Source organism: Eptesicus fuscus, chromosome 10, assembly GCF_027574615.1.
Source record: "Eptesicus fuscus isolate TK198812 chromosome 10, DD_ASM_mEF_20220401, whole genome shotgun sequence".
In the NCBI taxonomy this organism is placed as follows: Eukaryota; Metazoa; Chordata; class Mammalia; order Chiroptera; family Vespertilionidae; genus Eptesicus; species Eptesicus fuscus.
In genome coordinates, this window is record NC_072482.1 from 94,500,007 (window position 1) to 94,526,161 (window position 26,155).

Below are 26,155 nucleotides of genomic sequence, written 5' to 3' on the forward strand. Positions count from 1 at the left end.
TTCATCTCTGAAATCAACAAAAACATATTAAAGGGAATGAATTCTTTGTTTGTTTGTTTAATGAATTCTTTTTTTGGGGGGAGGAATGAATTCTTGATGCACACAACAACATAAAGAAATCTCACCATGATTGTGAGGTTAAATTAATTATTAAAAAAGAGTACATATTGTATGATTCCATTAATATAAAGTTCTAGAAAATTCAAACTAATCTATAGCAGTGATTTTCAACCAGTATGCCACAAGAATTTTTAAAACATGCAATGCCTGCCCTAGCTGGTTTGGCTCAGTGGATAGAGCGTCAGCCTGCAAACTGAAAGGCCCCAGGTTCAATTCCAGTCAAGAGCACATGCCCAGGTTGTGGGCTAGATCCCCAGTGGGGGACTTGCAGGAAACAACCAATCCATGGTTTTCTCTCATCGTGGATGTTTCTATCTCTCTCTCCCTCTTCCTTCCTCTCTTAAATCAATAAAAATATATTTTAAAAAAAAAAAAACATGCAATGCCTGAGTATTTAGTCAGGGCACTGACCTCTTCTCCCTTAGATTGTCAAATAAAAAGATTGACAACAGTCAACACTACAATAGCCTTCGAGTGTGAACGAATCAAAATTATACCTTTTTTTTTTTTTTTGTCAGATCGGCAAAAAAATATAATATATTTTTTGGTGTGCTGCAAAATTTTAGTAATTAGTTTATGTATGCATGAGATGAAAAAAGTTGAAAATTTCTGATCTATAGCAATGGAAAGCAGATCAGTGGATGCCTGTGGATAGGAGTCAGAGAGGGACAAAGATAAGGGATTGCCAAGAAGTCTCATAATAAAACTTTGTGGGGGATGGGATGGTCATTGTCTTAAGTGCTATGATGGTTTCATGAATGTATAAGTCAACTTTATGAAACTAAAAACTAAATATATGCAATGTGCTATATGTTAATTAGACCTCAATAAACCTGTTTAGAAAATAGTTTGATGTTGGTGCAGAATCAATACAAAGATCAATGAGTAAGAATAGAGAACCTAGAAATTGACCTGTATATATATATATGGAAACTTGACATATGATAAAAATGGCATTACCAACCAGAACTGATGAGCCATCCAATAAATAGTATTATAGCAAAAGACTTTTTAAATTGAAAAATTACATTAGATGCATACCCCCAAATCAATACCAGATTGCTCTAAGATTCAAATATTCAAAGGAGAAAAATGGCTTAAAAGTACTAGCATAAAGTATAAGAGAATATATTTATGACTTCAAGGTAGGTAAGGATCTATTTTTGTTTTTTTAATCCTTACCCAAGGATATTTTCTGCATTGATTTTTAGAGAGAGTGGAAAGGAGGGGGAGAGGGGGAGAGAGAGAGAGAGAAACATCAATGTGAGAGAGATGCATCGATTGGTTGACTTCCACACACACCTGGGCCAGGAATCGAACCTGCAACTCAGATACATGCCCTTGACTGGGAATTGAACCCTGGACCCTTCCATGCTTAGGCCAATGCTCTAACCACTGAGCACAACAGCCAGAGCTAAGGACCTCTTAAATAAGGCACAAAAAGCATCCTATCTAATAAAGAGGGGATATGCTAATTGACCCTCATGTCATGGTGGCACCCATAGCCAATAAGGAGGGAATATGCTAATTGACTGCCCCACCCTCAAAGATGGTGGCGCCACAGCCACAAGATGGCGGCACCCAGTCCCCTTCACGCCTGCCTCCGGAGTCCCCCAGTCCCCTCAGCCCCCCAGCCTCCCAGGGCCAGCCCGAGGCTCAGGCAAGCCTCGGATGGCGGCTGCCCAGCTGCCCAGGGCCCACCAAGGCGCAGGTAACCAGGGCCGGCCAAGGCTTGTGCTGCCAGCAGTGGCAGCAGCAGAGGTGTGATGGGGGCATCGCCTTCCCCTGATCGCCGGGTCACCTCCCGCCCCTGAGGACTCCTGGACTGTGAGAGGGGGCAGGCCGGGCTGAGGGACCCCCTCTCCAGTGCATGAATTCTCATGCACCGGGCCTCTAGTAAATAATAAAGGAGAATATCTGTTTGACTTCATCAAATATAAACTGTAATTTTTCAAAAGATACTATAAACAGAATTAAAAGAGAAGTCACAGACTGAGAAAAAGTCTTTACCCTTAAAACAAACCAAGGATTAATATCCAAATATGTACTTCTTTGAAACTTACAAATCAATAAGAAAAATTAAACATGCAAAGGCAATGGCTACACAGTCCTCAGAGGAAGGAGTCCAAACAGTGAACGAACAAATGGGGAAAAAATTCAACCCCACTGGTAATGGGGGAAGTGCCAATCAAAACTAGGAAATGGCACTTCGCCTTCATGAGACCAGCGAAACTTCAACATGTGACAATACCAAGAGCTGAGAAGGATGTGGAGGAATGAGAGCTCCCACACAATCCCGAGGGGAAAGGTTGAACAATTCATTGGAGAGCAGGTTGGCACTATCTAATAACATTGAAAATATAGCCGAAACCGGTTTGGCTCAGTGGATAGAGCGTCGGCCTGCGGACTGAAGGGTCCCAGGTTCGATTCCGGTCAAGGGCATGTACGCTAGTTGCGGGCACATCCCCAGTAGGAGGTGTGCAAGAGGCAGCTGATCGATGTTTCTCTCTCATCGATGTTTCTAACTCTCTATCCCTCTCTCTTCCTCTCTGTAAAAAATCAATAAAATATATTAAAAAAAAAAAAAACGTTGAAAATATATTTGTCTTCCAACCGAGTGGTTTTATTTGGTGGTGGGAGACGGAGAGAGTAATGACAGTCCAGTAGGCTTGCACCACCCATGTTCCAAATTATAAGCCAGCCTTCCCCACCAGGCGAAGAAAGGAAATGGGGCAGAACGAGGTGACGTGGAAGGAAAGGAGAAGGCCGCTCAGTTACTGCTCTCCCCTCTACCACTGGCTCATCCGCATTGACCCAGATGCTTCTCTCTTCCTGCCACACGCCGCCCTCCTGTGCGACGAGGCCTGCTTCCTTCCGCATTTGTGACTGTGGCCACCACGCTGCTTCGCCCGTCAGACAATAATGACTCTGAGCACAAGATATTAACCACAGGCCCTGGCATCGTGTCTGATCGGGCAAACTAGGGGAGAGAGTCTTCATCCTCACCAGCAGAACTAAACAGCCTTCCCCACAAGAAAATAAACAACTTTTTCCATTTGCAGAAAACAGCAGAGACAGTTTTGTCAGTTGGGGTATCGAGCTTGCTGGTCTCACGTGAAAATGACCTCACTGACCCCCCCCCCCCCATTACAGCTGAAAGTTGGAGATGTTCCCTAGTCAGGGAGATGGGCTGGTGCCAGCCTACCCACACTCATCGCTCAACAGCCCTTGGTGTGGCTTGATGGGGGTGTGGGATGGAGCGAGCACACAGCCAACAGAGGTGGAGCCCACAGCCCCGACCTCACCGTGACCTCCCATGGCCCCCAGAGCTCACCAGGCCCAGACAGCCGCTATTTCAAGGAGAGAGACCTCAACACTTTCATCGTCCCGCTATTTGCAACCCAAAATTACCGATGTCCGTGGGCAACCACTCAGTCAAACAGATTGTCTTCAAATACTCTTTGATATTTATTTATTGAGGCCAATATTTACTGATTGGTTTTCTATCACTGAAAGTCATGTGCCACATAAATTTTGGTCAAAGACTGACCATAGATAGCACACTGATCCCATAATGTTGTAATGGATTATAATCAAAAAGTTTGTTTTCGATGTTGAAAGAAAAGGCTGGACCCGACTATGATGTTGAATGTTCTGCTAACTCTGAGTGGTTTAGATGAGGCTCCACGTGCTGTCCCCTTGCTCTGTGCCCCTCTCAGCTGTGCCCTGGAGTTGGTGAGGGAGCAAGAGGGACAGGCTGAGTAAGAGGGGAACGCAGGCACCTATCCCTGCCTGCCCCTGCATGCACACACACACACACACACACACACACACACACACACACACACACACACTACTGTAAAAGGTTTAGATATACAGATAGCATCTATATGTATAAAAGCCAAGTGACAAGAATGGAGGAACGACCAGAACGACCAGCTACTATGACGTGCACTGCGGCAGCCAACCAGCCCAATGAGGGCCCCGATCGACCCCCCAACCTCCCCTGACCCTTCCCCCTGGCCTGCCCTGCCCCCGATCAGCCCCCCCATCAGGGGCGGGGCTGGGCCGGCAGGGGAGAGGGGACGCAGGAGGTTGGCCAGCCAGCTCCGCCCCTGATGGCCCCCATCAGGGCAGGCAGCCGGACCCCACCCATACATGAATTTGTGCACCAGGCCTCTAGTTATGTTATAATTGCCAACAGTGTTCAGTACAATAACGTGCTATTCAGGCTTGTTGCTTAGGAGCAGTAGCCTATACCGGGCAGCCTCGGTGTGCAGTGCGCTACACCACTTAGGTGTGTGGATGTGCACCCTATGATGTTCGCACAGACAAAATCACCTAAGGATGAATGTATCCACATCCTTAAGCAACACATGGCTATGTATAAACCGGCTCATTACTAATTCATCTCCACAGGCCAACACAGAGTCGATGTTTTGGGGGAAATAAATGAGCAAGTTTCCCACTTATCTGCAGTTCTTTTTCTCTCTTCAGTTTTCCTTTGGGGTTTTCAGGATTAGATGGTTCCAGAAAGCAAACACAAGGGTTTTGATTAAGGATAATATAACTGATTCCGAGTAAGCAGAATAACATGTGCATCAGTTTCCACCGGCCTTGACTTTGACCTGGTAACTTCTAGAACATCCCCATATCACAAAAGCACAGTCAAGGTTGCTGCCGCCACGGGTGTTGCTTCACTCCCACGCCAGCACCTTGTTCCAGGGCACTTTCTACCTCGGGCCGAAACTCCCGTGTCCTTGGAATGACCCATATTCCTGAGTTACTCCCGCGATGGAGGAAACAGGTTTCTGCCAGGCGGACCTGCCCATAACTCAACTCTTACCTTCGTCCTAACCCTTCCGCATGCCAGCTCAGACCCAGCAGGGCTGCCAGGACGAGGGGCTCCAGGAGTCTCTGGGTTGCCGTGGGCAAACTGAAGAGGGTCCTGCCATGGTGAGCAAGGCTCAGGGCGGAGCCACAGAGCAGCTGATCTGCCCCGCTCACCCCTCCACGGGGAACCTTTGGGCCATACAGGAAGGTCCCCACTTTCCAGGTATCTCTGGCCAAAACCCCTGTTCCTCAGCTTTGAGATAACCTGTTTATTAGTCCCGCTTTTATCAACGTTCCCCCCATTACCACCCTTCCCACAAGAAGCCCTTTTAGAATGTTCTTTTCCTAATTGCTTCTCCCATAAAACTGTAATCCCCCAGACGTCTGTCCATCTGTCCGTGGACTGAGACCCTTTGGAGGGCATGGAGCCCTGGCTGGGTAGCAGCCAAACCACAGCTACTCAGAAAATGAGCCTTTGCATGAAGTTGATATTGCGGATGTCAGAGACTACAGATAGAAAACCCTTGAAGTCCACACTGGGTGGCTGGACCAGCCCACCACATCCTCGCACTTCTATAACATGAGCCATTCACTATCCTCCTTAGTTAAGCCAGTGTGAGTTGGGATTTTTTTTTTTTTCAACTAAAACACCCTGATTCACCCTCAATTGGGACCAACCTTCAGTCTCATGGCTCAACGCCATGTTTGTCACTGAATGTTTAACTGAGTGTACCTGTTTGTTTATACACTCAAATAAACACCTTAAGAAATATAAAATGCCAATTGAAACTTCTAACGTGATTTTTAAGTTTGTATTTGCATACTGTAAAATGTGTCAACAAATTAAGTAGTGATATGGACAATAAAAATTGTATAATGACAAGTACACATCCATGCAAATAGAGCCTATTAACATACTCTTAACTAGGAGGGGAAAATATCAGTGTTTGAGGGAATGACACTTTACCAAAATTATATTAACAGTCTCTCCCTGTGGCAGTAAAACTCCAATGCTTTGGGGGACAGTTTTAGGGTGGGATTTTAAAAGCCCCAATAAAACTAGCGAGCAAAACTGAGGTAAACAGGAATGACACTGAGGACAGCACAATGGCAGAGTCAATGTCTATTAGCCATGTTACACTAGGGTCAGGCCTACACGATGCCAAACATCTGGTTGAAAACTAAAAATAATCCTATATAATAAAAGCCTAATATGCAAATTGTCCCCTCAACTGGGAATTCAAACAAGAGTTCGACGGCTCGCTGTGACATGTGCTGACCATCAGGGGGCGGCGCGGAACATAGCGGGCATTCGCAACACACTGCGACCTCTCACTGGCTACCTGGGGACAGGGGTGACGGGGACGGAGGTGCAGTGAGAATGCCGGGTGTCCGCCAAGCTTGGTCTCAATCCCCCTGCTACCCTCCCCCAGGATGCCAGGGCTCACACGCGCCAGGGAAGCCCCCGCGCTCGGGGTGCCGGCACCTGCGAGGAGCCCGCCCCACACCCGTGCAGCGCCTTCTGGGTGAGCTGGGCTGCAGCTGCTGGGACCGCAGGGGCCCCGGGCAGGAGCTGGTCTGCAAGGCCAGCCGGGAGAGAACATGCTGCCTGCCCAGCTTCCAAGCAGCGCCGCTGGGCGGCCCAGAGGCCCACACTGCACCCCGGCCCGTGGCCTCCGGCCGTGCTCACCGCATCTCCATGTGAGGACTCCGGGCCCCGTGGCTCAGGAGGAGGGGTGCACGCGGGGGCCAGGGGCCCAGGTGCTGCCCAGGGCCCAGAGGTCAGCTGGGACCTGCCCTTCCACGCCAGACGCTCATGCTTCGATCGCCAGCCAGGCCTAGGGACGGCACCCGTGCATGAATTTGTGCACTGGGCCTCTAGTCAAATAATAATGCGTGTCCCGCCCTAACCGGTGTGGCTCCGTGGATAGAGCGTCGGCCTGCGGACTGAAGGGTCCCGGGTTCGATTCCGGTCAAGGGCATGTATCTTGGTTGCGGGCACATCCCCAGTGGGGGGTGTGCAGGAGGCAGCTGATCAATGTTTCTCTCTCATCAATGCTTCTAACTCTCTCTCCCTCTCCCTTCCCCTCTGTAAAAAATCAATAAAATATATTTTAAAAAATAAAAATAAAAAATAATGCGTGTCCCAAATCGTCACAGATTTGGAATATGAAGTAGAAATTCATGTTCACATATCAAAATTTTATATGATGGTCTGACTTTAATACACTTTTGCTGTTTCTCAAAGACAGAATTAAATTTAAAAACTAAACTTTAACATTTCCATATTTTGCTAATTAATATCTAACATGTTTTATTCATAAGCCATGAGGACTTCTCTACAAATAAAACTAGAAAATAAAACATGAAATTGAATTTAATATGGCCATCTAAATATTGAGGCTCTCATACATTTTCAAGATGTAGATTCCACATTAATTTCACAATTAGATTTTGAAACATAATTCCATTTCAAGTGTTCACAGATGTTAGAGTTCAAAAACTCAAGTTTAAGACAAATACATTCTTTGGCAGTAGTAAAGTATATGCTGTATTTTTGAAGAATCCACAGAACACTTCAGAAAACATTTGTGTAAAGTCAGGAAAATAAAACATTTTAACTGAGGTTTGCTTCATGACAATTACTAAAGACTGGAAACAGATAATAAACCTATTTATTGTCATCTAAACAAACATCAGTAAGTTTTAGGTAAAATATCTAACGAATAGTCTAGAACAGTGGTCGGCAAACTGCGGCTCGGGAGCCACATGCGGCTCTTTGGCCCCTTGAGTGTGGCTCTTCCACAAAATACCATGGCCTGGGCGAGTCTATTTTGAAGAAGTGGCATTAGAAGAAGTTTGAGTTTGAAAAATTTGGCTCTCAAAAGAAATTTCAATCGTTGTACTGTTGATATTTGGCTCTGTTGACTAATGAGTTTGCCGACCACTGGTCTAGAATATGGCAAAATGGTAAGCACCATCTCCAAAGAAAATCTTAAAATATTTGACTTAAGTGGAAAATAAAAAGCAATAGTCTTGGGATTTGCCCAAGACACGCATTCTCAAATCCTTATATTTACTTACCAGAACTACATTGTACCTTCCATCTCAAGAAGTCCAACTTCATGTCAAAAATCTTAAAAACAGTTAGAGGCATGCATACAGCCTGATCCTCCTCAAAGATCCCAAAAGAGATTATGTCGGCATCAAAATTTAAGGACCAGCCTGGCCAATGTGGCTCAGTGGTTGAGCATCGACCCATGGACCAGGAGGTCACAGTTCGATCCCCAGTGGAGGGCATGCAGGAGGCAGCCAATTGATCATTCTTTCTCATCACTGATGTTTCTATCTGTCCCTCTCCCTTTCTCTCTCTGAAATTAATAGAAACATATTTTTTTAATTAAGGGCCAACTTAAGTAAACAATTATATTTAAAGAATAATTCCCCTCTCTTCTGTCCTCCTCCTTTATCCCCATCACACACACACACACACACACACACACACACACACACATCCCACATGCACACACATAGAAATAATACCAATTGGATTATTTGGGTCTGAATGAATAGGCAATAAGTAACTATTTGTCCTAATATTTTTTAATCCTCACCCAAGGATATGTTTTTATTGGTTTTAGAGAAAGAGGGGGGGAGGGAAGGAGGGAGGGAGGGGAAGAGAGAGAGAGAGAGAGAGAGAGAGAGAGAGAGAGAGAGAGAGAGAGAGAAACACAGACGTGCAAGAGAAACGTCAGTTGGTTGCCGCCCATACCCACCACGACCAGAGATGGAACCCAAGACCTAGGTATGTGCCCTGACCAGGAATCGAACCCGACACCATTTGCTGTACTGGACGATGCTCCAACCAACTGAGCCACCCAGCCAGGGCTATTTCTCCAAATGTTTTTAACTACAGTCCTCCGATATGTTTTTGAACACTCTCAAGTTTTTCTACACAAATTAGTAAATTTTTTACTTCAGTAGTAATAGAAACATTTTCATGGAAACTTCGCTTTCTGGGCAGTTTGGAAGCCTGCCTTCGTCTGAGGAGAACAGAACAGTTTCCTTCGCAGTGTGCTTACTCACGACCGCCGCCAGGCAGGACCCTGGAAGTTGTGGCTAAGCAAGAAATGAGCTGACTAGATCGATGAGGCATTTTTATCCCCACAAAGGTAAAAGGTGTACTGCACTGCAGATGGCAGAGGAATGTTTATTTTGCAATATCTGAGTAAAGGAGAGCGTTAGGAGAGTTGGATGACCTCAGGGAATGGTGGGGAAGCCTGCCAAGGAGGACGCGGGGGGCGGGGGGGGGGGGGCAGGTGAGGTACAGTGTTCACACGGGAGATGCGATTTAGTTTCACGTATGCGGTTCATTTGAATTATGTCTTCGAATTTTGTTTGCATTAAATGATACATTTATTTGATTTTTGTAGTTGCATAAGATCTGTAAATATTGTTTTTATATAGGTTTGAATTTTTATATATTTATGTTAAATATAATAAAATCATTTATGCCTAAAAAAACACACTCAACTAGTCTAAATTCTTTCACTTACACACACACACACAATGGGTTTCCTTATCTAATCTTACCATTTCTCTGAAATCTTCTTGTCTGATTTTCCAACAAATTGGCAGAGCAGGAACATTTCAGACCATTGCTAAATCATGACAAAAGCTGGTCCCCCTGGCCCACATCTTGCAGGCATGAAATTTAGTCTTGCAATGTGTTTTTACATAGATAGATTTGTATGCAATAATACAATTGCCTGTGGCTCTCTGAACAGAGGTTTTATTAATGTGAGGCTCTCACATTATGGCCGTAAAGAAAATAAAAAGTGTCACCCCGATTCAACGTATTCAATTATTCAACCAATATTTATCAAGTGCAAGGGCAGTGTAGTGGGTCCCGCGGATACAATGCACGCCACGGCCTCGGCCTGATGGTCTAGTGGAGGGTTAGTAATCACCGGTAACCCAACAGTCAGCCGGCAACGGAGTAAGGACCAACATGGTATGTGCCTGGGAGCTAGCAGAGACCAGCTTTCTGGCGGCCAACACACACACACAAAACACAAACTTGGAAGTCACATAAGTCAGACATTTCATAATCTTATCTGAAAACCAACCAGCTGCTCAGGATATAGCTGAACTGATGCTGTACTTTGAGGGGAAATTTTCCCGTTGATGTACCAGGAGGAGGAGGGGAAGGAGAGAGGAAGAGGGCCTCGCAAATTTTAGAGGACAGATGGACTGCGCCACCTTTGTCATCATCATACTCCACACGAGGAGAATGAGGGGGGGAGAGCAGAATCGACCCCCGATGCAGGATCCATGCCGTGTGCCAAGCAGGTGTGCTCCGGACAGACTTGTACAAATACTTTTTCTTGATCTTTATGGACATTGGGCAGCAGAGAGTTTGAGGTTTTACTTTGACAACCACCTGAGGTGCAAATTCTATTCTGCAAGTTTCAGGCAACTCCAACACCTTCCTCAGCAGCCGGGTTGAGGTGAATCTACCACAGTGCGCATGAGCAGAAGGCCGCTCGATCCGCAGGGGGGTGGCCCGAGGGACAGCCGGAGGCAGGGCCACCCTCCTCCCCAGAGGACAATTGTAGGTCCACTTCAACACAAAGACAGGTGGACCTTTGAAGTGCAAGTTGTAGGCCATTAAGGACACCGGCGATAATGCTCACCAGTGTTTTTATTTATTTTTAATAGATTTTTATTGATTTCAGAGAGAGGAGGGGAGAGGGAGAGACAGAAACATCGATGAGAGAGAATCATGGATCGGCTGCCTCTTGCACGCCTTCTACTGGGGATCGAGCCAGCAACCCGGGCATGTGCCCTGACCGAGAATCTAACTGGGACCTCTTGGTTCATGGGTCAATGCTCAACCACTGAGCCACCCGGCCGGGCCAGTGTTTCCCCTTTTAAATTGACCATGGGCTAAATGCCAAGCCCTGAGATAAGCTGTAAGGGTACAAAATGAATCAAGACCTGATTCCTACTCTGAAGAAACTCAAAGCTTCACAGAGAGAATAGACCTGCCAGGACAGAGAGGGCAGGCAGAGCGCAGAGGAATGGCCAGTCTGACCCGGGTGCGTGAAATAGGCAGCATCACACTAAAGCTTAGAGAACGGTGAATTTTCCCAGGAAAAGAAGGAGATGAAAGGAACAAATGAAATATTTAAAGAAATCAGAATTATAACCTAGCCCTAGCTGGTTTGGCTCAGTGGATAGAGCATTGGCCTGCGGACTGAAGGGTCCCAGGTTCGATTCCGGTCAAGGGCATGTACCTTGGTTGCGGGCACATCGCCAGTGGGGGGTGTGCAGGAGGCAGCTGATCGATGTTTCTCTCTCATCGATGTTTCTAGCTCTCTATCCCTCTCCCTTCCTCTCTGTGAAAAATGAATAAAATCTATTTTTTTTAAAAAAAAGAATTATAACCTATACATATCTGATTACCTTCTTGTGGGAAGAAACTCCTGGGCAGGAAGGGGAAAAAATAAAATCCAACTTCAAATAAATATCCAAATAAAATACAACTTCATGGTTGACACCCACACGGGCTTTTCTTTAAAAGCTCTGAAAACTGAGGATGCCATCCCTGTAACCTAAATAAGTCAGAACAAAGAATTTGAAAAAAGAACATGAAAAATGAGCTCTGGCCTAAAGGGAATTATTCTTCAGATGAGTAAGACAGAGAACTAGTAAGGGCGAATTGAAATCGGCATACCACAGGCTCACCTTTGGCAGATTTAGAGCTTTCTGCTTGGAGCCTTTACAAGTCTGTGCACGTAGGCGAACTACCCAGGCCGAATATATTGGAGGCACAAAACAAAGAAAACGGTACCACCGTTTGCACGTCTGCGACGTGGGGACCTTCCAACCACACGCGGCAGCCCCGAAGGCAGGAGACATGATAACTAAATACAGCGGTGATTCTGGACTGGGATCCCTTTGCTATAAAGGGCATTATTGGGACAATTATTGAATGCTATCTGAGAATTACAGGATAGAACATGTAATTGTTAACTTCCTGATTTTGAAGGCTGCCTACTACCTATGTACTAGAATGCCATTTTTTGCAGGGAATACGAAGTACGCGGCGGTAATGGGGCATCCTATGGGCCATGGACCCTCAAAAAAGTCTGAAAAAACAAGGGTTCTTGTACTATAATTGCTTTTAGGTACATTTGAGATTGTTTCAAAATAAAAAGAAACGTTAAAATTTAAAAAGTAAAAGAACGTCCTTTGTCAAATGAACAAAAAAAAGGTTCAGTACTAGTAATGTGTGTGTGCAGGGGCGGGGACGGGGGCGGAGGGGGGGGGGCGAGGAGGAGGGCGGGCTCCTTTAAGTCCTTCCCAGACCCTGAACCATTCTGCTTTTACTTAAATCCTGTTTCTAGCAGTGCCTGGAGGGAGAAAAGCAGGTAAATGCTGCCACCTAGTGGTTTTAGAGCAAATACAGGGTATGGCAAAAATAGGTTTACAGTCGTGAGTAGGCAAGTTTCTCGTATTATTAATTATTGTATTATTTTCCATAATAACTGTAAACCCGCTTTTCCCCCACCCTGTTTGTTTATGGCAATGGAGGCAAACTGAGGTTTCCTCTGGATGGGGGAAGAATAGAGCTTTCTATGGGGGTTAACTTTTGAATGAAGGCTGTTGGAGAAAAAGGGAAACGGGTGGCTGAGCCTTGAGGCTGCATCCGGACAATGGACTACTCCTCAGTGCAAGGAAATGAGCTATCGAGCCGTGAAAAGACACGGAGGCGCCTCCAGTGCATGTTACTACATGAGAGAAGCTAATCTGACACACGGCATGATTCCAACTGTATGACATTCGGGAAAAAGACAAAACTATGGAGACAATAAAAGGATCTGGTTTCCGGGGATGAACAGGTGGAGCAGAGGGTCTTTAGGGCAGTGAACCGATCTGTCTGGTACTTGAATGGTGCATGCATGTCACTGTCTGCTTGTCACCCACCAAGCAGCCCTGCAGAGGCGACAGGACACTCCAGCTTCTCTGGGCGGGTCCCGCTCCGTCACTACAGGGCTCTGTTCGTGGCCCTCGGCCCTGGAGGCACAGTAGGGTCACCTGGGAATCTTTTAAATCAGGCGTCCTCAAACTACGGCCTGCGGGCCACATGCGGGTGTTTTTGCCGTTTTGTTTTTTTACTTCAAAATAAGATATGTGCAGTGTGCATAGGAATTTGTTCATCGTTTTTTTAAAACTATAGTCCGGCCCTCCAACGGTCTGAGGGACAGTGAACTGGCCCCTGTTTAAAAAGTTTGAGGACCCCTGTTTTAAATGATACCCATGCCGCCCTGGATGGTTTTGCTCAATGGTTAGAGCATCGGCCCGCATTTACCCACCATAATTTTAGTTAATACACAGATAAATCCATAACGTGCTAGAGTTGGCACCTAAGATCCTCTGTCCAAACGCATTATTTTGCATGAGAGGAATAAGGCCCAGATCAGGCTGACAGCACCACACCGGTGCGGAGTCAAGGCACCAGGACCCAGCCTGCCAGGCCCTAATTCCGTGCTCTTTCTGTGCCATGTGCCAAGTCAAGCAGCAGGAGAGGAGCGAGCCGAGGGCCCTCGCAGTCCCAGGAGCCAGGCCGTCACACAGACCGGGGGTTTGCTGTTCATGAGCCTGGAGGGTACCATTATTTACGTCATAATGACTCTACTAAATCACATGACTTAATAAAAGTATGTGAATATGGGCCCGGAATTTTGTGCGCAATACCAAAGGCACTCTAAGGAACAAGAACCTTCTGGCGGGGCCGTCCTGGAGCTCACGTTTCAGTGGAGAAGCTGACGTGGAATTATCACTAAGTTGTGCATTGCAGTAGGAAAATACACGTTTTACTAGTGAACACTGAAGTGAAAACTATCCAGGCCCTTATAGGGTTTTAATACGGACTCACCGAAAGTCCGACTAGCAGGAGGCAGGACTCCCGAGCATTCATTCTTTCCGTCAAACCGAGACATCACGTTGTTCAGACGTGTTCCCAGCGCACCTGAGAGCAGTACTCACGATTGTGAGCACACGTGCCACAGCCAACGGCGCGGCTTCACGAGACACAGGTGACCTTCACCTTGCTCTCCCAAAACATTACCCGGCAGTCCAGGGAAAGGGGCGTTAGGGAAGCTCATACTCACCAATACCAGCGGGACCAAAGCATCACTTTTTACTTAAGTCCAGAACTTTAGCTAAAATGCACCTTGTGATAATTCTACTTTTTTTCCAGAGGGTAGGCAATATTTCATGTGTGGTTAATGTTCCAAGGTGTTATGGTAACTTTATAACTTAGTAGATAAAATACTGTGCTAGTATATTACCAGATGATGTTACTGCAGATAGGGAGATAGAGTTCATACGCCTTCTGGGTTTTAAGGGTAAATTTCAACTACCTACCATGTAGCATTCCTTTCCCACAGTACAAGTAAGTACTGTAGGAGGATTAATGTTTGACACACATGCATAACACACCTCTTTTGATAACTGACAGACTTTTACTAACAACCTAAAAACTTCACACTTACAACAGGAAATTAAATGTTTCACTAAAGAAGAATTAAGTGAAAACCACCAGGATCTTACAGGGTTTTTAACATGTACTATGAGTATCTTAGAAGACAGAACGTCAGCTTGCTGGATCACAGGGTATGACTGAAAATGAGACAGTATTTATAAGTTACCCAATAGCTTTCCCAAACGGTAGTTCCCCTGAAATTAAAACAGGAAATGAAGTTTGAATTTATACCTAGTTTTAGACATGACTCACCATGCACATCCATCTTACTTTTACGATTTTGATGTTACTTTTTAAAGGTACTCAACAACGCCCAGCTGGAGTGGCTCAGTAGTTGAGCATCAATTCCCAGTCAGGGCACAGGCCCGGGTTGTGGGCTCGATCCCCAGTGTGGGGCATGCAGGAGGCAGCCAATCAATGATTCTCTCTCATCATTGATGTATCTGTCTCTCTCTCTCTCTCTCTCCTGCTCCCTTCCTCTCTGAAATCAATGAAAACATTTTATTACAATAACAGGGCTGAAGAGCACCCTGCTCTCATTTTCCACTGGAGGACTGAAATCTTTCCTCTGTAAATTATCTTAGTCTCTTAGTACCTCACAGGGAGGAAAAGGCGAATCTCAGTAAGTGTGCTTCCCCTCAACGTGAAGGCAAAGCACAAGGGAGCCTGCAGCAATGTCAGCACTGAAGATGGCTGAGACCTTAAAGCGGAGTAACAGCCAACAGGCTTTATCTACATCAGTCGTCTCCGCGTATCTGTTAGTTCAATACATAACATGACCTAGCAGGACACTTCTATTCCAAAGCTCATCTTTCCAAAAGGCCCTGCCTCTCCCAGCTGGCCTGCGGAGTTCACTGCCTGTGTATAGTCTACAGGCACAGAGATTATATATGCAGGCAGTGATCACATGATTCCCTGGTACTCCAGGCAAGTCATTTTACTGTGGTATGTAGAGCTCAGTCTCTGATGTATTTTCAGGCCACGCACATGCACATGCACAAAGTTATCAACTTCATCAACACTTGACAATTCAGAAAGCCTACATCCTTTTCTGTGAATTCAGAAAAAGTGCCTTGAATTTAATAGGTTTTTTTTAAAAACAAAAACTTCAGTCTTCAATATTGAAATTAAGTTATTCCATTTTCCATTAAAAAAATAGGAAAATGAAGTGTGGGAAGGGGCAAAAAAATAAACGTGGGAAAACATTCTGTTACTAAGTAGGTTTAAGAATAAAACCTCTGTAGATAAAATATTCCAATAGAAGGTAAAACCTATGAGGGTTGCTCAACACAGAATTATTTGTAATAAAACAATTAGAAAAAAATGAATTGTTCAGTAACAGAACTGTAAAAACCAATTAGGAAATGTCCAATTGATAAAATATTCTACAGCCATTAAAAGACGAAGCCCTTGCCCTAGCCAGTTTGGCTCAGTGGATGGAGCGTGGGCCTGCGGACTGAAGGGTCCCCAGGTTTGATTCTGGTCAGGGGCACATGCCCAGGTTGCGGGCTCAGCCCCCAGTTGGGGGTGTGCAGGAGGCAGCCAATCAATGATTCTCTCTTGTCGTTGATGTTTCTATCTTTCTATCCCTCTCCCTTCCTCTCTGAAATCAATAAAAATATATTTAAAAATAAAAAAGATGAGGCCCTAGCCCGTGTGGCTCAGTTGGTTGGGTGTCATCCCGTGCACTGAAAGATCAAGGGTTTGACTCTCGGTCAGGGAACATACCGAGGCTGCGGGTTTGATGCTGGTCAGGGTGCCTGCAGGGGGCACCCACTTGATCTATTTCTCTCTCTCTCTCTCTCTCTCTCTCTCTCTCTCTCTCTAATAACAATAAAAACATTTTTTAAAAGACAACGAGGAAGACGCTGAAACATAGGATGGACAACAATGTTTAGCCAAACACACCGTGGCTACGTGCCACGTGGGAACAGCTCCTTCTGCCACAGCGAACAGAACAATCTGATCTGCTGTGTTGCTGTAGGATGTGCAGTTTTCTCTTCACTGAAAACTCAAAAATATAAAGCTTCCACAGTGACCGTACATTACCCGAAAGAGAAGAGAAACATCAAATGGATGCAATGACTCAGACAAGTCTTTGAGCACAAATGTTCCTGCAGGAGGCACGCCACTGAGCGTCACTTGCCCCTCCTTCTGGGAAGACAGCACCTGGCCTGCATCTACCCTTTGGGCACTCAGACAATACACATTTCTGTGTTTGAGGACAAAACTTCACACACAAGTCTTTTATTTGCCCCTATAGAAAAACTCAGATGCACAGCTAGTTCCTTCTTACAATAAAGCAATGCTCAATTAGCAATCACATTATTTCTTTAATGACAAAATGGTGTTAACTTTGTGCAACTTGTGATCAAAAATAATTAAAGACCGTTGGTGATATCTACCAGAAGTAACATTAGACATAGGATTACTTACAAAACAAGCAATTGCCATAGAAAACTAAATATTTCCCTTGGGAAAAAAAATGTAATATTTTATTATTAAACAACTCAGGCAAAAGTCTAGATTTTCTATAAGTGCAGAACAGATCAGAAAGGCTTCCATAGGGGCCCCAACAGTAGAGGGATGTGATTCTTTGGATGGCTTTATGATGACATTTATAACCTCCTGGGTATTTTAGCTCTCTGAAGAAAATGTCCATTCAAAAGGCTAAATCATACAAAGCATTTAATATCTTCAAATGGATGCCCAATAACAAAACTTTGTAACAAGAAGTGAGTCCTAGCACTAAACTGTGTTTACCAAATACTTGAATAAGCTACATTCAGGAACGCCAGAGCAGCTTACAGGTGCGGGAGGCGCTCTGCACTGCCACAGAAGCAGCCACCAGAGCTTTATGCACGCGGTGTCCAGCTGACGTTTACTTTTTGCAAGCCATGTATCTCTGCGCTACATTCTCCCAGCTGATGATATTCCAAATGGCTTTCAGGTAGTCAGGCCTGACGTTTTTATACTGCAGGTAATAAGCATGCTCCCACACGTCAATCCCCAGCAGTGGAACAAGACCTATTGGAAGGAAGGAGAAAAAGCAAAAACTATCAATTTCAATTTAAACGCTGCATCTTCTCAATGTAACCTTGATCCTATGCATCCACAATTGTCCTTTACAACAATCATATCCATTTTGCAGTTTCTTATATAAACAGGATATGTGATAAGAATAAATACCCCTATAAAGAGATTTTCAACGTTACTCTTTGGAAGGAAAATGTGATTAGTACTAAAAACAATTACTAGTAAAATAGACCTGAGAAAAATAAATTAACTCCAGTATTTTATTTTATTTTTTAATATATTTTTATTGCTTTCAGAGAGAAAGGAAGAAGGAGAAAGAGATAGAAACATCCATGATGAGAGATAATCATGGATCGGCTGCCTCCTGCAAGTCCCCCACTGGGGATCAAGTCCACAACCTGGGCATGTGCCCTTGACCGGAATCAAACCTGGGACCTTTCAGTTCGCAGGCCGACGCTCTGTCCACTGAGCCAAACTGGCTAGGGCTGACTACAGTATTTTAATAGCTGTTCTTAAAATGCCAACAGACTGATACAAGAGCCAGTTCTTAGGCATCCTCACTGGGGGCCTCAGTAAGAGTATGTTGTTTGTGGGGTGACTGAGGACCCTCCAAAGGTCCTGAGTACTCAGGAGGTGATGAGAAACCTGCCCTGCTCCCCAAGGCTGTTAGGCTTGGAGAATAAAAGTGTTTGGGATGCTAATAGAACAAGTTAACAAGAAAAACTAAACAGGACTGAAGGGAGACACAGGAGGTGCGGCCAGGATCCCCCTGGAAATCAAGCCTCTCCAGGTCGGTCCCTTCGGAGACAGGCCTGACTCCCTAAGCGTGCCAGGCTCACAACTCTTAGCTGCTTGTACAAATTCTGTAGATCTTTCCCAGAAGAACGGCATAGGTTCTGGAAAATCTGAGTATGTCCAGGGAAGTGTAACGCAACCACGTCTTCGGATGTGTGCACAGGTCAAAAAGGCAGCTTGGCTTCTTTACATCAGAGGTCACAGCCCCAGCTAACTGCCGGACGACGTGGGATTCCTTCTCCTAAAGAGCTTCTAATTCAATCTGGCTCAACCTGAAACAGGACTGGGTGAGCCCAGCCTGGCGCCTCCAAGCCAAATATTGTCATATACCAAAACCCCTGGAGAGGCAGCGTCTGGAAATCAGCGCTCTCCTCCCAGTCTGACCACAGTGCTCAGTAAAGAGTGGTCCAAGGTCTGACAGCAGGCGTCTTTTCCTCGTTCTTGTTGTTTATCTAATTTTAGTGCATATAATTATGTAAGCTGATATGAACTCACTATCGTATGAAGCAGTTTACATTTAAGACATTTTTTGTTAATGTATCTATTAAATTACATGTGCTTTTTATACATACTAGAGGCCCGGTGCGGGGATCAGGCCGAAACCGGCTCTCCGACATCCCCCAAGGGGTCCCAGATTGTAAGAGGGAGGTTCTTGGGTGACGCACCCCAGAATCAGATTCCCTCCTCTCTGGTTCTGTGTGTGTCACCCGAGAACCGTAGCTGCCAAGTCACCGCAGCTCAGCAGCTCCTGCGTTGAGCGTCTGCCCCCTGGTGGTCAGTGCGCATCATAGCTACGGGTCAGATGGTCGCTTAGGCTTTTATATAGAGAGATATTTTTATTGATTTCAGAGAGTGAGAGGAGAGACAGAAACATCAATGATGAGAATCATCGATCAGCTGCTACACGCCCCCTAATGGGGACAGAGCCCTCAACTCAGGCACAGGGCCTGACAGGGAGTCAAACTGTGACCTCCTGGTTCATAGGTCAACATTCACCCACTGAGCCACACCCAAGCAGGCACATGTGCTGATTTTTTATCAGACTTAAGATTTCAAAATATCAACAACTTTTAAAGCACTTTTCCTTAATAGACTCTGGGTATCATCTGTTAAGATTTGCTCAGATAAACCTAGAGACTTATGATGGGCACGAACCTGCTAGTATTGTATATTCAAGTTAAATGCTTTCTAGTGAGCCATCTTCCCTCAATGATGGTAACAATTTTCCAATCTAACCTGTTGTTCCTTGGAGGGGATCCTGGTTGGAACAAGCAGCAATCTGCAAGCGTCCTTGTTCCTTATTGAAACCAAGCCAGCCCCAACCTGAGCCCTGAACGCCAGCAGACACAGCGGTCAGCTTCTCCTTAAACGCGGCGAAGGAACCAAAGTCACGTTTGATGGCTTCCAGCAATTCCCCTATTTAAAAAAATCCAAAGATGGGGGATAAGGACACATATGTAATAACTTAATAAAGAAACTTTTTAAAATAAAATAATTTTTAAAAATCTGAAGAACACTCACAAATGAACAGATGGCAATAACTACAATATTTTATTACATATATTAAAATATTCTTGTCATATGGCCCAAGATACAACTAGACAACACCACACAGAAGACACAACAAACCCAGTGAGCTCCACACCACGGCATTACTCGGCCCGGGGCATCACCCCAGGTCTCACAATTTTCATTCACATGTTTGTCACTGAAGCACTGCCGAGGGATTTCTCCCCTCACGGTGCTATTGCCATCAGGAAAGAAGGAACAGCTTCCATTAGCCTTCTTTTTTCCACTCAGTAGAAAATTTTACTTTGACTTCTACCTACCTATTCTGTCTTAATTTGGGACTAAAACATTATGGCTGTTATGTTTCTTCCCCAAGGCAGCCTAGATCTTTCCTATCTCAATGATATCATTTTAAAAAGAGTTATTTTCTCCCTTCTATTACTGAACTAAGGATACACTTGAAGAGCTATAGCCCTTTTATTCTGTAGCAATACAGAATATAATTCTAGACTGAGCACATCAACGAAATCAACTAGGCCAAAAACCATCACCTCTCTGTTAAAAGGAATCATCTGTCATAAGCACAAATGAGGAATAAAGTGGCACAGACAACACTAAGTGGCAGACAGTACCAACACCTGTTGATTGAATAAAGGTGTATCTGATACTCTGGTAACTCACAGAAACTCAACACTATTAAATCATAGTCTGAAGACCTAAGTCGCAAAAAATAAATTATCCAGTTTCTCATTCATTATTACTTCCCTATAAAATTGCTTATTTAAAGTGCCTAAGATGTCTTCTAGAACACAATTAAAACACACACACACACGCACACAGAAATTTAAGGTACATCCCGGAAGCCCAGAAACAAGGGAGGGAGCTATGATCATGCCCCACACCTTCCCTGGGGCGCGGGGGATAATTAAAGTCTCCGCACACTGCACACGACCTCAAGTGAACAAGGCGAGGGGCCCAGCCATCAGCTCTGTACTCCTTCATTACCTAGGTCTTCTGGGACAACTGACTTCTTCTCACTTCGGAAGAATAGTAAAATAATAGCAAAAAGCACTATTCTAAGTCCTTTACATATAATAACTCATTTAATTCTCAAAACAGTCCTATTATTCTCCCCGTATCATACAGAGGAAGAAAGTAAGGTTCAGACGGTTAAGTCCCTCACCCCAGGTCCTAGAGCTAGTGAGTGAAAGCTTGTCTTTTCTAAAAACCATTTCTCAGTCTTTCCCTAATGTATAGCGCAGTACACTTCAACCACAAGTCGACACCATACGTGACACTGCGTGTATGTATATAGAATCTGAGGACACAACTCCCTGAATGCACTCTCCATTCTTACATATGTCCCTTTGAAAGTTACCACAACTTGACTGCACTCCTTGCTATGAAAAACATGCCATTATGATACCTCAGAGAAAATCAGGGTAGCATTAAAAAACCAATAGTCATTCCCATCATGCACAAAACGTAGCTAAGCTAGCACAATACACACCAACCTTTGGGTTCTCCGCCACCATTAGGGCTCAGGTTTGTCCAGAAAATGCTATGGTTGATATGGCCTCCACCGTTGAACTTCAGCGCAGGCTGAAGAGCTATCTGAGCTGTGACATCACCTGAAATGTTAAAATGCAAATACATTTTTTTAAATGCTTACTTGTTCAGCCATTCTCTACTATTTTCTTCTTTGTAAAATGTCAGATAATTGGATCAGCTTCTGTTACATCCTATAGGTCCTAAAATTCTACAATTCAGGATTCTACCAAAAAAGAACTTGCCGAAATTGCTTGTCCCGGTGGATTTTCAGGTGATTAGTAACGTGTAACAACTGGTGCGGCAGCAGAGTTGGCAAAGCTACAGAAAACCCACTCTGAGCTTCAAGAACTCAGTTTTCTTGGATAGAAACGATTTGGGCAAATGAAATAATGAAGAACAGAGATAGAAAACGGAATGCTAACATGTCTGGTTCCATACACTGACTATACGAAAATTTTCCACCTCGTGTCCTCAGTAGACAGCTGTTCACTGGGAAATCTCTATGTTACGTTAACAAGAAACACAACTTATTCAAACCTGAACTCCTGATTGTCAACCCCAAGCTTACTCCGCATGTCTCCTCAGGACATTCCAATACTTGGTCCTCTGGACCCCTCCCCTCACCCCCCACCTCACCCCCCAGCGTGTCCACCAGCAAGGCCCGCTCTCCCTTCAACACACGCGGACCAGCAGCATCCCTCTCCCACCAGCGCTCCTGCCACCCCCAGCGCTCATCCCCTGCTCCCACCTCTGCCCCCCACAGTCTCTTCTCACCGCAGCGGCCAGAAGGCTCCTCTAGACCCCACATCTATCTCGGCACTCCTCTAGCCAAACCCCTCCCCAGGCTGCTCTGCGCAGAGCGAACCCCAGGTCCTCACAATCAGCTACAGAAATGCACGCCATGTGACCTCTGCAGCTCCTGGCGGCCCAGCTCCAGCCACACCGGCCTCCCTGCACCCACATGGTAAGCTCAGCGCTCCCAGCTGAGGGCGTCCCCAGCTCCCTGCGGGACCCTCTTCCCCAAGGCAGCCTCAGGCTTCATCCCCTCCTTTCTCCTCCAAGTTTCTACCGAACCAACAGCTCCATCGTGAAGCCTTCTCTAACCACAGTCAACACTGGGCCATTCCCTACTCTGTTTTCCTGCAAGAGATTTACACCCTCTGCCACCCCACACGTTTACCTGTCCATCTGTCTCCCCAAGAGAATGACAGGACTTTCATGCACTGCTACGTCCCAGAGCCCATTATGTTGCCTCATACATAGCAGGCGCTCAATCAATGTTTGTTGATTGACTAGATAATTGAATATATTGAATGTAGTTTCTAAGGTAAAAAATTCTCTGGTATCTATAGCACTTAAAAAAAAAGAATGGCCGGTGTGTCTCAGTTGGTTGGAGGGTCGTCCCATACACCGAAGGGTCATGGTTTTGATTCCTGGTCAGGGCACATACCAAGGTTTCGGGTTCAATCCCCAGTCGGGGTACACGTTGGAGGCAGTTTCTCTCTCTCCATCTCTAAAATAAAGAAAAAAGAAACATATCCTTTTTTAAAAAGTCAGGTTTGAAATTTTTTTTTCTACCTTGCTTAATAAGTAGGCAAAATAAATTATTTTTTCTATGCCTTTCAAAGCTACAGATGAACTGAACTCTCAGGAAAAATGGGAATTCCCTTACTAAGCAAACATTGATTCACAAGATACCAAGAGGCAAAATGAAGGACAGAAAAACCACTGAGCGTTGCTCAGCAATTACCTAATAGAAAAAGTTCTCTACTTCTGTTCTTAGGGCACACGCTAAGAACATATGTAAGGAATACTACTGTTCCCTTAAACAAGGCCAAATCTCCAGTTGCTTAGCAATTCAGAGAGGAGGAGAGGACCACGTGATATCTAAATACCACAGTTATCTTTGAGAGTTTTTTTAAGATGCCGACTTTTTGCTGTTATGTTTATAAGATGATTTTCTCACAGGTCAGTGTCTCCCTTTATTAATTTTCCTTGGAAAGTCACCCTAAAAATAAATGTAAGTTATTAAATTATGTTTTATTAAGTCAACAGTAACTACATATTTCTAATGGGAAAGAAACATATTGAAAATTAGTTTAATAATTTCAGTCTCTTAAAGTTTAGTTCATCATTTTAATAGAAATGGGGGGGCTTAGTATCTGCTTTTAAGAACACTTTTCTGAAGTTCAACATTTTCTTTGGCTTCACTTCAGCTTTTTTCTTCTGTTAAACACAGTAAAAATTAAATATATTTCTTTGAAAAATATGTTACTTACATGTGATGAGACTAATGATGTAATTTTACTTATACACCTTTAATCCCAAATTTCAAACATGAAAATTTAGATCTTTAATGATTTTTAAAATATAACTTTTTAAATAAAAGCAAGGTCTGTGGCTACTTATTAATTTATGATCAATATAGAATAGAATATAAAGCTTTTTTCCCAGTGGCTTTCATTAAAAAAGGAAGCTTCAAGTGCAGAAGAAAAGGAGTGAAAGGAAGCTGTTTTTAAAATATTGAAGAGACAGGTTCAGGGGGGTCAAGATGTTGTCATGCAGGAACTAGTTTCACAACTGGGATATCCCCCGGCCTCACTAGTACCACCTCCTTCCCGCATGTGTCATGTCCTAAATCACCCAAACTTTTCTCGTATTCAGAACCTTTTGCCACACTTGAGGTTCCTCTGTCAGAAGTAAACATTCCAGAATGTGGCAACTTCCTCTTGTTTTTGCTTAGCCATTTACCTTGCACACAATCAGGCTGAAATACTACATTTTTCCACTAGATGCCCCCAGTCAACAACATGTCGCTGTCTAAAACTGACCACCTGAACTGAATTTCATCGCGCTGAAATTCAATAAAAACACGTATATTTAAGAAAAAACACACATTTTTTTAACCGTGTAGCTCATGAAGCCATATCTGTAGTCTGGAAACACGACTGTCAATTACTTCCTCTGCGAACCCCTGCTTAAACTCACAGGTTGAAAAATGTAATCGCTTTTTGTATAGAAACACTAAAACCTAGTATTCCCACACACACCCCGACACAAAACAGGGTCCACAAGCTACCGGTTTTGCCAACCGGACTCTTAAAACAATAGCAGCTCCGTATTACATTTTAACGGAATCCTAAATGTTAGTAAATAAATACACGCCTTTCCAGTTTCCCACCACTGGGGATTCTCCTTGTGAATTTCCAGAGCACGTGGAGGGACCCAGTGGGCGGGGGGCCCCTCCTCACGGAGACGGTCCTGTTCCCCATGGGCCAGCTTCTCCGGGTCCAGGGCGGGCCGCCCGCACCTGCCCTTGGCCCGCACCTGCCCTTGGCCCGCACCCACCCTCCGCCAGCACCTACCCTTGGCCCGCACCCACCCTCCGCCAGCACCTACCTTGGCCAGCGCCAGCCCTTGGCCCGCACCCACCCTCCGCCAGCACCTACCCTTGGCCCGCACCTACCCTTGGCCCGCACCCACCCTCCGCCAGCACCTACCCTTGGCCCGCACCCGCCCTTGGCCCGCACCTACCTTGGCCCGCACCTACCTTGGCCCGCACCTGCCCTTCGCCCGCACCCGCCCTCCGCCCGCACCCGCCCTCGGCCCGCACCCACCCTTGGCCAGCGCCTCCTGGTACTTGTCCTCCGTGGCGTTGAGGTTGTTCACGTAGGCCGCGTGGTGCTTGCTGTGGTGCAGCTGCATGATCTGGCCGGTGATGTGAGGCTCCAGGGCGCCGTAGTCGTACGGCAGGTCGGGGAGGGTGTGCTTCCGCCGGGCGCCCAGGGCGCCCAGAGCGGGCACCAGCTCCCGGCTCGCGCTGGAGAGACAACCACAGACCGGTCGCTTCCTTCCACGCGCCTGTCCGCGCAGACGAGGCCGCAGGCAGGCGGCGCCGCGGGCCTCTCCATCGCCCGCCCGCCCGCCCGCCCGCCACCTGCCTTGAAGCACCAACTCACGCCGCGGCCCCGCGCCCTGGCCGCCCCCGGACGCGCTCCACGCACACCTGTCCGAGGGCAGGGCCGCCCGCCGCGGCCCGCGCCACCCGCGCCCGAAGGTGCCCTCCGCCCGCCGCGGCCCCGCATCCGCCCGCCGTCCGTGCCGCCCCACCCCGGGGCCGGGACCGCGTCCCCTGCCCCGCGGCCCGGGCGCCTCACCTGCACGCCGCCCGGCACAACATGGTGACGCCGCCGCAGTCCTCGCCGCGCCGCGCTGACCGCTGGGGACGAACCAGTGAACCGTGACCCGGGCCGCGCCGCAAGGACACCGCCGCCGGCCAGGCCCCGCCCCCTGCGCGCCAGGCCCCGCCCCCTGCGCGCCGCTCCCACCCCGGGGGGTGCGCGGCCCTCGGACCCGCCCCGAGCCCGCCCCGCCCGCGCCCCGGGCCCAGGGAACGCGGGGAGGGAGACCGTAGCTTCTCTCTCCAACGGACCGCGGGGCCCGGGCACCCTGCCGTGCTGTCCGCCGAGTCGCCCAGGGGAAGGCCGCCCCCGCCCCCCCCCGTGTCAGATGGTGCGGTCCGCGCTCCGCCCGCGCCGGCGCCGCCCCGCGGGTCCGGGTGGAGGAGCGGGGTCGCGGGGTCCGGAGTGCGTCCCGCCCTTCCCCGGCGGCGGCGTCGGGGCAGCCCCGGGTCGGGCGACTTTCCGGGAGGACAGACTCGCGTTTCCCTGAACGGCCTTGGCGCCGCCCCAGCGCGTCCGCGGGGAAGGCGGGTCCTGGGCGCTGGGAAGCTGTAGGGCCAGGCCCGCCCCCCCCACC

The 26,155-nt window shown here is 46.5% G+C and overlaps 1 protein-coding gene across 1 annotated transcript; it reads right to left on the reverse strand.

The window, feature by feature from the left end:
- Positions 1 to 16,737: 16,737 nt before the first annotated feature.
- Positions 16,738 to 25,667, reverse strand: SOD2 (superoxide dismutase 2). Its single transcript, XM_054721833.1, has 5 exons — positions 25,555 to 25,667; positions 25,015 to 25,217; positions 21,361 to 21,477; positions 19,574 to 19,753; positions 16,738 to 17,533 (listed from the first exon to the last, which is right to left on the reverse strand). Exons 1-5 carry the CDS (start codon positions 25,575 to 25,577, stop codon positions 17,388 to 17,390), a joined length of 669 nt encoding a protein of 222 aa, XP_054577808.1. The 5' UTR covers positions 25,578 to 25,667; the 3' UTR covers positions 16,738 to 17,387.
- Positions 25,668 to 26,155: the final 488 nt, after the last annotated feature.

What these genes read in the sequence shown, in the direction of transcription:
- SOD2 (XM_054721833.1), bottom strand. Translation starts at nt 25,577, where the DNA reads ATGTTGTGCCGGGCGGCGTGCAG. An exon ending in TTGTGCCGGGCGGCGTGCAG is followed by an intron (nt 25,218 to 25,554) that starts GTGAGGCGCCCG and finishes TTGTCTCTCCAG; the next exon opens with CGCGAGCCGGGAGCTGGTGC. An exon ending in CCAGGAGGCGCTGGCCAAGG is followed by an intron (nt 21,478 to 25,014) that starts GTGGGTGCGGGC and finishes TTAACATTTCAG; the next exon opens with GTGATGTCACAGCTCAGATA.